This window comes from Vanessa cardui, chromosome 4 (genome assembly GCF_905220365.1).
Source record: "Vanessa cardui chromosome 4, ilVanCard2.1, whole genome shotgun sequence".
Classification (NCBI taxonomy): domain Eukaryota; kingdom Metazoa; phylum Arthropoda; class Insecta; order Lepidoptera; family Nymphalidae; genus Vanessa; species Vanessa cardui.
Window position 1 is genome coordinate 3,220,900 of NC_061126.1, and position 14,319 is coordinate 3,235,218.

The following is a 14,319-nucleotide window of genomic DNA, read 5'->3' on the forward strand; positions in this document are numbered from 1 at the left end:
TGTTAGATACGCGCATTTTATTTACCGTAACTGTGATACGTTTAGATTTAGTTTTGCTATATATCCGTTTATTTTTATATGGTTTATTTGACGCTGTACTTTGAGTTATTATCCGCGTATTGGTGTATCAAACATTCCGTATAAAAGAGACATTTTATATCAGTTATTGTGCAATTATAATACAATTTGATCCCCCTATGTCTTCCTGAATTCCATGTTTTAAGTGTTTAACTAAATTAAGTCATTATTTATTTATTGGACGCTAGATTTGTAACTGAGAATGAGAGATGAAGAGAAAATATTTTTGCATTCGAGTAATCTTAATTAACCACCGATGGGAAATCAGGTTCCCATGAATATCGCCAAATCGGAATAAATTTAATAATAAAAAAAAATATTAAGGTATTCTAAGATACATTGATACATAATTATTCAGTAGCTATTTTGGATGAGTTAGTCTTTTTATATAAGGTATTTAAAAAAAATCTTTTACAGTGTTAAAATATATTGTAATCTAAAAATATGGAAAGAAGTGACAAGGTTTGATATTTAAATAATGTGTCGAAATTTACAGTTATAATGTAATGGCTCTCAAAGTTGCCATTATTAAAAATTATTAAATATATTCGAAGTAATAAATTTTGTAAACAATAAATTAATTATAATGAAAATTTATTAAATTGTTTTGCATTTTAACTAGTCTTGGTATTTTTGTTTTATTTCGAACTAAGAGTACATTGTGGTAAAAATTTGAGCATTTTTATTTTAAATTAATTAATTATAATATTATTAAAAACTGTTCCTGTTTGTCTTATGTTATTTTTTGTCGAAGAATGCTAGATTTGTATTGGGAATACTCCTACTTTTAATAGTCTTTAAAAACATCTCTACCATTTTTCGATAAATAACATAATATAAATTGGTTTAGCTATTAATAAAATGAACACTTTCAATTCATTTAGTAGTAGTATTATCATGTTGTACCATACAATAGAATAATCCGTTTGTATTTAATAAGTTATTTCTATTTGTGTGAAAAAATATTATTATTTTGGTCTATATATTATTTGGTTGTGAATGTTTTTTTTCTCATATCTATTTAATAAATTCAAGTTTATAAATTTTTATTTAAATTCGCTATATATCTTTAGTGTTAGAATTTTCAAAGATTATTTGGTGTTGCTACTTAATGAATGTTTTCAGACGAAAAATGTGATGGTTGAATGTGATATGGATTTGGACGAAACATTCGTTTTTATATAATAAGCGATATTCCTATATTTTATTAAGGATTAGCTGTACGTTAATGTTTTGTAATTCTTGCATAACAATAAATGTGATTTAAAAAATATCATGTATTTTATTTACCTTACCAAATACAATCAATCTGATAACAAGAAAAACCGTTTTATAATGTAATATAAATTAATTAATAGCACGTAATTTAATTTGAAATGTGTTATATGTGGACTTATTGGAAAGTAGTTTAAAATTTAAAAAAAAAAAATAACCAATTCCAACCTTACATACATATATGGAATTAAAGGGGAAGAATACCCTTAAAGAAACAAATCACATTTGGTCATAGATGACGAATATCTGAAGTAACAAGTAACAACCATAAAAAAATACATCGAAATTAAAGGAAAAATGTTATCGATTTATTTTTTGGTAAATATTAATTTACAAGTACACGTATGAAATAAAAACTCAGTAATGTTCGGTAATTCGTAGTATATTTTATACATTTGTAATCGACACTAATCGTTAATTCGTGGCACTTATATTAAATATGACAATAGGCAGTTATCCTAAGACATACACAGCTTCAAACATACAATATAATCAGTGTTTTTTCGAGTGTTAGATACGCGCATTTTATTTACCGTAACTGTGATACGTTTAGATTTAGTTTTGCTATATATCCGTTTATTTTTATATGGTTTATTTGACGCTGTACTTTGAGTTATTATCCGCGTATTGGTGTATCAAACATTCCGTATAAAAGAGACATTTTATATCAGTTATTGTGCAATTATAATACAATTTGATCCCCCTATGTCTTCCTGAATTCCATGTTTTAAGTGTTTAACTAAATTAAGTCATTATTTATTTATTGGACGCTAGATTTGTAACTGAGAATGAGAGATGAAGAGAAAATATTTTTGCATTCGAGTAATCTTAATTAACCACCGATGGGAAATCAGGTTCCCATGAATATCGCCAAATCGGAATAAATTTAATAATAAAAAAAAATATTAAGGTATTCTAAGATACATTGATACATAATTATTCAGTAGCTATTTTGGATGAGTTAGTCTTTTTATATAAGGTATTTAAAAAAAATCTTTTACAGTGTTAAAATATATTGTAATCTAAAAATATGGAAAGAAGTGACAAGGTTTGATATTTAAATAATGTGTCGAAATTTACAGTTATAATGTAATGGCTCTCAAAGTTGCCATTATTAAAAATTATTAAATATATTCGAAGTAATAAATTTTGTAAACAATAAATTAATTATAATGAAAATTTATTAAATTGTTTTGCATTTTAACTAGTCTTGGTATTTTTGTTTTATTTCGAACTAAGAGTACATTGTGGTAAAAATTTGAGCATTTTTATTTTAAATTAATTAATTATAATATTATTAAAAACTGTTCCTGTTTGTCTTATGTTATTTTTTGTCGAAGAATGCTAGATTTGTATTGGGAATACTCCTACTTTTAATAGTCTTTAAAAACATCTCTACCATTTTTCGATAAATAACATAATATAAATTGGTTTAGCTATTAATAAAATGAACACTTTCAATTCATTTAGTAGTAGTATTATCATGTTGTACCATACAATAGAATAATCCGTTTGTATTTAATAAGTTATTTCTATTTGTGTGAAAAAATATTATTATTTTGGTCTATATATTATTTGGTTGTGAATGTTTTTTTTCTCATATCTATTTAATAAATTCAAGTTTATAAATTTTTATTTAAATTCGCTATATATCTTTAGTGTTAGAATTTTCAAAGATTATTTGGTGTTGCTACTTAATGAATGTTTTCAGACGAAAAATGTGATGGTTGAATGTGATATGGATTTGGACGAAACATTCGTTTTTATATAATAAGCGATATTCCTATATTTTATTAAGGATTAGCTGTACGTTAATGTTTTGTAATTCTTGCATAACAATAAATGTGATTTAAAAAATATCATGTATTTTATTTACCTTACCAAATACAATCAATCTGATAACAAGAAAAACCGTTTTATAATGTAATATAAATTAATTAATAGCACGTAATTTAATTTGAAATGTGTTATATGTGGACTTATTGGAAAGTAGTTTAAAATTTAAAAAAAAAAAATAACCAATTCCAACCTTACATACATATATGGAATTAAAGGGGAAGAATACCCTTAAAGAAACAAATCACATTTGGTCATAGATGACGAATATCTGAAGTAACAAGTAACAACCATAAAAAAATACATCGAAATTAAAGGAAAAATGTTATCGATTTATTTTTTGGTAAATATTAATTTACAAGTACACGTATGAAATAAAAACTCAGTAATGTTCGGTAATTCGTTTATTTCAATAAAAATAAACAAAAATATTATTTTAATAATATTTAAATATACATATATAGTGCACCATTCTTAAAATTGATTTTCTATACAAGTACAAAATATTGGAATGTTATGTTAAGAATATTCTTACAGATCTTGACTAATCTCCTTAAACAATACATATTTTAACTACTTTAACGATATGAACATGATTTACAACAAACTAAATAAACTTTATAAAGTTATTCATAATACATTATTTTATCAATAAAATGTCTTTATGGACGGACATAGTTACAATGGATAATACATTTTATAAGTCTTAGAATATTATACTATCAAAATAACAGATCAAAATATTGCATCTTATAATCTTGCACAAAAATAATTAAATACTATACTTGAGACTGTTATAATCTGCGCACTGAGAAACAGATGGAACTTTGTCAAAGTATATGACACTTTTAGAGAAAAGGAGCGTTAGCAAATAAATACTGAATAATAATTATTGCACATTAGTAATCCCAAAAATGTGTATCGATTTTATCTATTCATAATGTATTTTTATGTAGACTTGTATGTTTAGCTGTCATAATTATTTGGCGTGTTTGATTTTTTTATATAACCGTACTACTATACTAGTCCAAATGAGTACAATACCATTATTACTCCATAGTAACAAATCCCGAGCAAAATTACAGCCAATTGACGCTGCTCGCCATTGATCAGCTCGCACATATCTCAGTTTCAAAAGGTTGTATCCCATTTTAATCGCGCGCAGATTATAATAACAAAATAATTGAGAACAAACATAAAACTACTCCGTACGTCATACATACCTGATATTAACACGTATTATGAGCATGTCGTCTTTAACAAAGCCGTTTCTGATGACGTCACTCACCACCGCATACTCCGTGTAACCGAAGCCTCTAACGCATATTTCAGCGGTGGGCCTCTTGAAGGCTATCAGGCTGGAGTTTGACATCATGGTGTCCCGCTGTGTCATGTCGGGGTCGTACTGGTTGATCATGGCGAAGGTAATGCGTCCGTTGAACGGCCACTCCAAGCAGTGATCATACTCAGTCTTCATCAGATGCACGTGGAGTGCGAAGCAGTGCGGGTTTTGGGGCGATATGTTAAGACGGACGCAGAATCTGAATGTTAAAAACATTTGCGGCTAAGAGAATTTTGTTTTCAATAGTTAAACAAAGCCGAGATGGCCCAGTGGTTACAACGCGTGCATCTTAACCGATGATTGCGGGTTCAAACCCAGGCAAGCACCGCTGATTCATGTGCTTAATTTGTCTTTATAATTCATCTCGTGCTCGGCGGTGAAGGAAAACATCGTGAGGAAACCTGCATGTGACAAATTTCATAGAAGTTCTGCTACATGTGTATTCCACCAACCCGCATTGGAACAGCGTGGTGGAATATGTTCCAAACCTTGTCCTCAAAGGGAGAGGAGGCCTTTAGCCCAGCAGTGGGAATTTACAGGCTGTTGTTATTATTTATGTTATAATTAAAGTGTCATACATTACTTGTTAACTTTTTGGTATTTGTAATTCATTTATGCTTAAAATACAACATAAATAAATAAATATTGGACAACATTACACTCATCACTCTGATCCCAATGTAAGTAGTTAAAAGTAAGTAGCTATTGTGTTATGTAAAAACAGAAGTAACTACGATAGCATAAATAGCTAGACCAAAGACAACATAGAAATTAAGACAACATTAAATTAATAAGGCCGCAAATTGAACTCGGGATATCGGAGTGGCGTACCCATGAAAACCGGTGTGCACGCTACTTGACCACGGAGGTCGGAGGAGATGACAAATTGAATATAAGTAATAATATTTAAAAAAAATTGTTTTTTAATGGATACATTTTTGAAAAGTTATAAAGATAAAATTTATCATATTTTACAGTTATAAATGATTGCATTATATATACATATATAGTCGTTGTAATCATAATATATAAAAAATACCTGTAACCATTTGGTGACGTATAAAATCCAGGGCTGTACAACATTTTGAAGTGATCTTTCAACATGGCGTCTAATCGCGCCTTGAAGTTGTCAATCTTCCAAATATAATTTCCCATGCAGTAGCGGAGGAGCATGTCATTGTTTTGTTTCATTTTCGCAACCGCGAATGCAGACAGCTGCTTCGACATATTAGCTATTACAATATCTTGTTCACGATTTCTTTGTTCCAATACTACAACCCTCTCATACAGCGCCCTTGGGATTAAGCAATACATAAGTTTTTCACCAGAGCCAAAATATATTGGGAGTTAAAGTTAGTTTTTAAATTTATGATTAGTTTTGGATAACGCTAGGATAAAATTATCATTCTTCTATACAGACTTTTTGGTATTTTATGGAAGACATTTTAGTTTAGTAACAGTGTTGGGTCAATTTGGTTATTAGGATGCAAATTAATTTTAATCTCTGATTGCAGATGTAATATTAATAGCAGCTGTAAGCATTGACCAATGTAATAACAAAAAATTCATTGCTAAATAATTTAATCAATTTTCTTTAAAAATTAAATTTACTTTTAAAATCAAAATTATATTATGTTAAAAAGAGTAACATTTCGTAATTGTCCTACTATTAGACAAAATTGTCCCCTTAAGACTGGGACTAGGTTTCTTTACGCTACTTTACTTCATTGCGACCACGAGATAAATTAGTAAACACAAAATAAGTAAATGAAAATTTAGTGACGCTTATGCATTTGACTTGACCTCAAAATAATAACAATAAAAATATTTTTTTCAGGTCAAATCAATAGAGTATTTTATTTATGACATAAGCTCTTGTTTACCTTATAAGAGCACTAGTATTGCTAAGTGGGGCAGAGGTACTTTGTTCACCATTTTTGTCCGGCGCCTCCCATAAACACATGGCCTCCTGTTCCTTTGCATCAATGCTAGCATTTGATATGTCACTGTCGATTTGAATCTTGGAATATGCATTCATTAGGAACTAAAATAAAATAAGAAAGATAAGTTAAATAAATAAAAATTAAAAAGCAACTTCTGATTGTCTTTGAAAGGTTTTTTATATTCCTAAACTCACACTCATATGATTTTGAATGTCATTATGTAAATGGGCATTCATATCTTCTTGACTATCAAAGGTTTCCTTGCAACCAACGGCCTGGAATGAGCATGGAACTCTGACTTTTGATTGAGAAGACGCCTCGGGTTGGTTAAACTCACACACAGAAATATGGGTATCCAGATCGAGTGGGGTCACTTTAACCGCACAACCTGAAATAATCAATTCCAATGAAACATTACAAACTGTGCACATTAGGCCACAATAAACTTTTCATAACATATACACACATAACAGTGCACAAGTATGTGTGCAAATACAGATGCACTTTGTTTTCTTTCATTCATAAAATGTGATAGGACACAAATTGAGAAAAAGCCTTTTTAACACTTTCTGTTTCAACTATATCCAGGGGGCTTAAAGGACCCCGGTGTTGCATGTGACCGAGCTACTTCGCCGACCATGGTCTTGCATAAACAGTGAGTAAGCCGCCATAAGTTTCTTAAAGTCTTATTCAAAGGAAGATCAAGGAGATTGCTATCGGATTGAAAAGGAGACTACTAAGTCTCTGTTTGAATTAAGGCACTTTTTGTGCATAAGACTGAACATTTTATTGGTTTTTCATGGGAAAAATGATAACCTACATAATGTATAAATTACAATACAATCTATTTTTATTTTTAGGATTAAATTAAATTAATAAAGGATTTATTTTTTATTTTTAGATAAGACAAGAGTTCACACTACATTCTCTTTATAAGATCTATTCATACAAGATATTTTAAAAATATTATAACCTGCTTATTGTAAAATTGAATTAGAGAGTTTTTTGAGGCAGATATTATCATACTGTTTCTAACAGGAAAAATATGTTGTGTTAAGCCTTGTCACTAATGTGAGGAAAGGGTATGATTGTTTAAAACAAACACTGTTATTTCACCTGAACATTAGGCCAAACCAAAAAATAGCTCTTTATATATATTTATATCCATTTCAAATTTCAAATTTAATTAATGTTCTCATAATCTATTAATTTTGAAGATATAAGTATAAATACCTTTAGCTGCGAAAGGACATGACATTCTCTGTTCTTGAATTTCCCTTTTAGTATAATTGTCAGGAAAAATATCTACTTTCATACTGAGATTTATATTGTCTATCGGACAGTGACCGCTGTTTCTGAAATAATGTACAACAATATTATGATTATTAGAAATTGTTGGGATAAAATTCTACATTAATAATAAATAGCCTATACATATCCTACTAGGTATAGCCATAATGTCATGTTGAGCTGTGCTTATTACACCACAATTTTATTTGTAAGGGAAAGCAAGTAAATAGATCAGCCATAAGTTTTTACCTTTGCCCGCAGGCCAGGCAGGCTGTGGACTTTAGTATAACATTTGTTATACCAAAGATTCACTGCCCATTATCTAAAATTTTACATCTGAGATGCCTTTAATTATGCAAGTGTAAAAATACTTAAGTAAATAATAATTTATATTTAAAATCTAACAATTTTCTTATTCTTCTATGATAAGATTAGGAAATTAAAATCGTATTATTATGCGTGGTAAGAGGTATCACAACTAAGTAATATTTGAACTCATAGGTATACTTACTGTAACCATGAAGTAATGCAACCTTTACAAAATTTGTGCCCACAAGTTGTTATAACTGGATCCCGGAGCCAATTTAGACATACTGGACATTCATACCTGGATTCAGGCTGGTTACTGAGCACTGTTTCATTTAAAGTCGTTATACCCATAGGCTGAAATTCATCATTCATCATCAAAACTTGAATTATAGTCATACTACATTGTATTTAAAAAAAAAAAAATAACGACCTTTTTAAAATTAAAGGACTTGTTCATATTTAAATTAAAAAAAGTATATATATATTTATTGAGATTGAGACACAGGACATAAAATACTTATTATATTTACATATTTAGTTGTACTTAAATTCTGTGACCTCTATATTTAAGGTGTGTTATTTTATGTTGTTAACTTTTTATTTTAATTACTATAACTAATTCATATTTCATACTTACGGCAATACCTTCTGATGCATTTTTGATTTTATTGGGATCCATTTTACAACATTAATTTTCACAAAGTTTTACGTATTTTGTTTAACTTAACCAAAACAGTATGTAAACTCATACTGACTTAGTTGACTCACTGTCAAGTGTCAGTGTCAAAGAGTAGGTAATATTTCTGAGAATTGTACTGGACAGCGATTAGTTGATTACTTTGTTAAGTGACATTCAAAGTCCTCTTGCTTTACTAAATATAAATTTAAATTCGGAACAACCAAAAGACATTAAACTAAGAATTGAAATGAATAATTTCAAATTCAGAATTTAACTATTAGGTTGGGGAAAAAGTCTTTTCGCATATAGTATGTATGAACTTGTAATAAAATCTCTTTGGCTATACCATTTGTATCTGGCTGGTTTTGGTATCATTAAAAAGTTTTAATTTTAAAGAAGGCACTTCCAAATTCAAATTAGGAATTTGTGTGATTTTCATTTGTTTTTGTTGTTGTTAAAATGAGTGAATCTAAAGAAGAAATTCGATACATTTTAAAATTTTACTATAAAAAAGGTAAAAATGCAACTCAAGCCGCGAAAAAAAATTGTGATGTTTATGGACCTAATGCAGTATCTGTGAGAGTAGTGCAAGTTTGGTTTAAGCGTTTTCAAGCCGGAAATTTTGATATTAAAGATGCATCTCGCTCTGGTCGCCCTGTTACGGACAAAATTGATGCCATTTTTGAAAAAGTGGAGCAAGATCGGCATATTAGTAGTTACGATGTAGCTGAAGAACTGGCAATTGACCACAAAACGGTTTTGACTCATTTGAATAAAGCTGGGTACACAAAAAAGCTCGATATATGGGTGCCTCATGAACTCACTGAAAGAAACCTAATGAACCGTGTACTCATTTGTGATTCTTTATTACGACGTAATGAAACTGAACCATTTTTGAAGAAGCTGATAACTGGTGATGAAAAGTGGATCACATACAACAAGAACGTGCGAAAAAGATCGTGGTCAAAGGCCGGTCAAGCTTCACAGACTGTGGCAAAACCCGGATTTACTCGCAACAAGGTAATGCTGTGTGTATGGTGGGATTGGAAGGGCATCATTCATTATGAGCTGTTACCGCCCGGCAGGACCATCGATTTAGAACTGTATTGCGAACAATTGATGAGATTGAAGCAAGAAATTGAGAGAAAGCGGCCAGAATTGATCAACAGAAGGGGTGTAGTTTTTCACCATGACAACGCTAGACCTCACACATCTTTAGCCACTCAACAAAAATTACGAGAGTTTGGCTGGGAGGTATTAATGCATCCGCCGTATAGTCCTGACCTTGCACCTTCAGATTTTCATCTGTTTCGGTCTCTGCAGAATTCCTTAGGCAGTGTCAGGTTAACATCACGAGAGGACTGCCAAAACCACTTGTCGCAGTTTTTCGATCAGAAGCCCCAAAATTTTTACAGCAATGGGATCATGTCACTACCAACAAGATGGCAAAAAGTTATGGAACAAAATGGCACCTACATACTTTAGTCAAATGTAAATAAACTATAAAAAAAACTTTTTGAATTTTCATATAAATAGGAAGACTCTAAAAAATATGTTGAATACGCAATTATTTTTATTACTTTTTCGTGCATATTCATTTGTTTTAAAATAGTGTTTTGTTTGAAGTCGGTTTTTCCTTTTTGTTAAAATTTTATTTATTTTTTGATTTTATGTGAAGCTGATGTTGACTTACTATTTTTTTTTTAATATGGATAGATTAAGCGTTCCGTTTATATGAGTCAGAAACTACTTCGAGGACAATTTCAAAGGAAACTTGCGAATAAAGCAAAAATAGACTTTCGAAAATGCGGATTTAATACGTCACGCGGCGTAAACTACAAGGTCCCTCGAAAGAGCTGTAATCGAACTCAGCAAAAAAACTTTGAAAAAGACCAACTATATTTCGTACATCATATGACATCACATCACATACACAAAATTTGATTAAAGATAGTAAGAAATTCTGCCCCATATCGCACCCTAACTGCGAGCCGTATATGAGTTCCATCACTACATAGTATAAAACAAAGTCGCTTTCTCTGTCCCTATATCTTTAAATTTACGCAACGGATTTTGATGCAGTTTTTTTTAAAAGATAGTGTGATTCAAGGGGAAGGTTTGTGTATATAATACATGAACAATATAGTAAAGAAACACTGATAATTTTAGAAGTTTGCGATGTGATGTCGTATATAAACAAATTCTGTAGTATATTCAGTATCAGTATTGCACCCGTGCGAAGCCGGGGTGCGTAGCTAGTTGATTATAATATTCGACTATGATAATTACATAAACATAACCACATTACGGAAGGTGACTCAAATATCCAAATAACCTATAAATAAAAGATTCGACCGAGTATCGCTAACGTGCTCCTCAGAATTGTTCCGTTCCCTTCCGTTCCGTTACTTTGTCATGGATCCTGTGCTCAAAACCTTACCAAACTTTCACCAAATTACCCTTGAAGTATATATTTTATAATAAAAAAAGAATTATCAAAATTGGTTAACGTGATTTTCAGTTATTCACCTATTTGTCGCGCATATACGTAATGCAAAGTTAAGACTTATGTCGTTTTCACATGGATACCATAATCGGAAAAAAAATTAAAAAAAATGGGACCCCACGGGAAGCACTACCTTTCAAACAAAAAAAAAATATCAAAATCGGTCCACCCAGTGAAAAGTTATGAGGTAACAAACATAAAAAAAAAAAAAAAAAAAAAAAAAAAAATACAGACGAATTGATAACCTCCTCCTTTTGGAAGTCGGTTGAAAAATACGAAGAAACTTTTTCCCCAACCTGTTGATGAAATTGTTATATTTGGAGTCGGTGTCAGCCAATAAAACCCTACAGTATATCTATCAAAAAACAATACGAGAATACTTTAACAAATATGTTTTTTACAAATTACCTTTTACACAATAATATACTGGATCAATCAAGGGGCTCGTATCGCTTCTTTCTTTTGATTGTTGGGGCAAGGGCACCGTGGCTGACACCGGCTCCAAATATGCCAATAACTATAACTACATGATATAATCGTTAATCGACTTTTAAGTAGTCTAATATTTTTCATTTCATTTAACTTAGGAAGACTCTAAAAAATATGTTGAATACGCAATTATTTTTATTACTTTTTCGTGCATATTCATTTGTTTCAAAATAGTGTTTTGTTGGAAGTCGGTTTTTCTTTTTGTTAAAATTTTATTTTATTATTACATGTTGCATTATAAATATAAGAGTATATTGTAAAGAATTATACCTGTATTGATGATGCATGTGGAAATATTTTACAAATGTTTAAGTACCTATTAAATATCCATTTTCTATTATAAAGTTATTTGACTACACAATAGAAACAGTCATTTTTGATAAGCGTATTTTTTTAATAATAAACCTTTTCAAATGGTGCGCCTTGTTACGTCATTTGACGTAGGCAAGAACTATAAGCAACGCTATCGAAGTTTATTATTAAGATTTATTTTATCAAAAACATTGCATGCGTAAAAGGTTTTCCCAAATTACCTTTACACACTGTTGTCGTCAAGCCATATATACCTTTATCAGTTCCAGTACTTGTTCGTCTAAATTTCATTTCAATTTAAAGAGATATCTGTTACCAAAGGGATGTACGTGTACCTAATCGTTAAAATTACACGAATCACTTTTGTATTTTATTACATTCTTTGGTACTTATGACCAATTGGGTAATGCCTTATCAGTTTTTTATGTTTCATATTCGTAATATTCTCTGTATAAAATTTTTACATTGAAAAACAAAATTAAAATCCGTTGCGTAGTTTTTAAGATCTGAGGGTACAGACTATGGGAAGTTACTATGTTTTATTTTAATATCGTTGGCATATTTATTTTAAGATGATCATATTTTATTGTTTTCGTGTATTAAAAATATTATCAGTATAAATAATTCGATTGAAATAGTTGTTACCATTTACGTTGATTGTCAACATCCAGTTTTGACTAAACTAAAAGTAAAGTACAGTAAGTAAGTAGTAAGTAAGTAACAGCCTGTAACTTTTCCCACTGCTGGGATGAGGCCTCCTCTTCCATCGAGGAGAGGCTTTGGAACATATTCCACCACGCTGTTCCAATGCGGGTTGGTGGAATGCACATATGGCAGAATTTCGATGAAATTAGACACATGCAGGTTTCCTCACGATGTTTTCCTTCATCGCTGAGCACGAGATGAAATATAAACACAAATTAAGCACATATATATAGTGGTACTTGCCTGGGTTTGAAACCGCAATCATCGGTTAAGATGCTAGCGTTCTAACCACTGGGCCATCTCGGCTTGACTAAACTAATTTGTTTTTTTTTTTTAAATAAATCAAAACCGGATGTTGCTACAGTCGGAGGAGGGGCGTGTAAACATTTAATACAAGGAGTAAGCCTATAAATTGTCATTCTTATTTTAATCGTCGGAATGGAACGATCGAGCAAATGATTGTAACGTATTTATCTCCTATGGTCCTTAAAGCATCTTATAGAGGGGTTATCGCTTGAAATTTTGTTTGCACTTCCAAATCCAATTTTATTAAAATTTTTGTAATGTTCCTTTGTTTGCCCTACCTTGACCGATTTTAGGTATTACAGTACGAGTTCTGGAGTTTTGAATTATGCAGCTCCCAATTTTATTATCAAATACCGGATAGAATATTATCTACAGCTATTTTTCGAACTTTAAATCTTAAAGCTTTTTTTATTTCGGTTAGTAAGTCTGCATAGTTCTCTCTAGATGGAAAAGACTCGACGAGTTTAGCTTTCCATTCTGACCAAGTATGTTTGGTAGAGCATAATGAATCACATGCTCTACGTCTGGTGGACCGTATTCAGCAAAATAACCCGAACGTTGCTTATGCTCCACGTCTGGCGGACCAAATTCAGCAAAATTGCCTGGGCATCGCTTGTGCTCCCCACCTGACGGACTACGTTCAACATAGTAGCTCGACAGTTCCTCATGCTCCCCGTCCGAAGGACTACCTCTAATTGAGTAGCTTGGGCGTTGCTCATGCTCACCTTTCAAGCCCCGAGACCTGTGGTATCGATATTTCGGTAACGTCTGATATCCTTCGCTGTTTTGTCGGCTACTTTTATTTCTCTTACGTGAACTTTTGTTATTCTTTTGGTTTTCGTCCATAAGGAAAACGTAACTTTTGCTCAGTGAACGTCTCCTTTCACATATGCTCATCGAACGTCTTGGCATGTCAACATCATTCTCTTGCGATCATTCGGTCTTCATCTGAAGGTAAACGGGCTTTACGACAGATTTCGAAATAAATTTATCTTGTTCATTCCACTTCTGAGCTGTTGAAGCAGCAGCCACTGAAACACATGTTTTAGATGTACGTATTTCATATAGAAGAGCTCAGATGGTTGATGAAAACATTTCAGCAATCAAAAACATTCTTGAGAATTCAAGCGAAAACGAAAATCTTGACGTGGCAAAGAATTTTAAATTGAAGAATGGTAGAGTCTATCGTAACACAAATGATGGACTACGGTGGTTTGTACCAAAAGCAGTGCGTTGGCAAATTTTAAGG

General features: G+C 31.2%; 1 protein-coding gene across 1 annotated transcript; it reads right to left on the reverse strand.

The window, feature by feature from the left end:
• Positions 1 to 3,634: 3,634 nt before the first annotated feature.
• Positions 3,635 to 8,872, reverse strand: LOC124544401 (TNF receptor-associated factor 4-like). The gene is made up of 7 exons (XM_047122933.1): positions 8,711 to 8,872; positions 8,276 to 8,427; positions 7,708 to 7,829; positions 6,669 to 6,862; positions 6,415 to 6,575; positions 5,571 to 5,825; positions 3,635 to 4,730 (listed from the first exon to the last, which is right to left on the reverse strand). The coding sequence occupies exons 1-7, from the start codon at positions 8,750 to 8,752 to the stop codon at positions 4,403 to 4,405; spliced, it is 1,254 nt and encodes a 417-aa protein (XP_046978889.1). The 5' UTR covers positions 8,753 to 8,872; the 3' UTR covers positions 3,635 to 4,402.
• Positions 8,873 to 14,319: the final 5,447 nt, after the last annotated feature.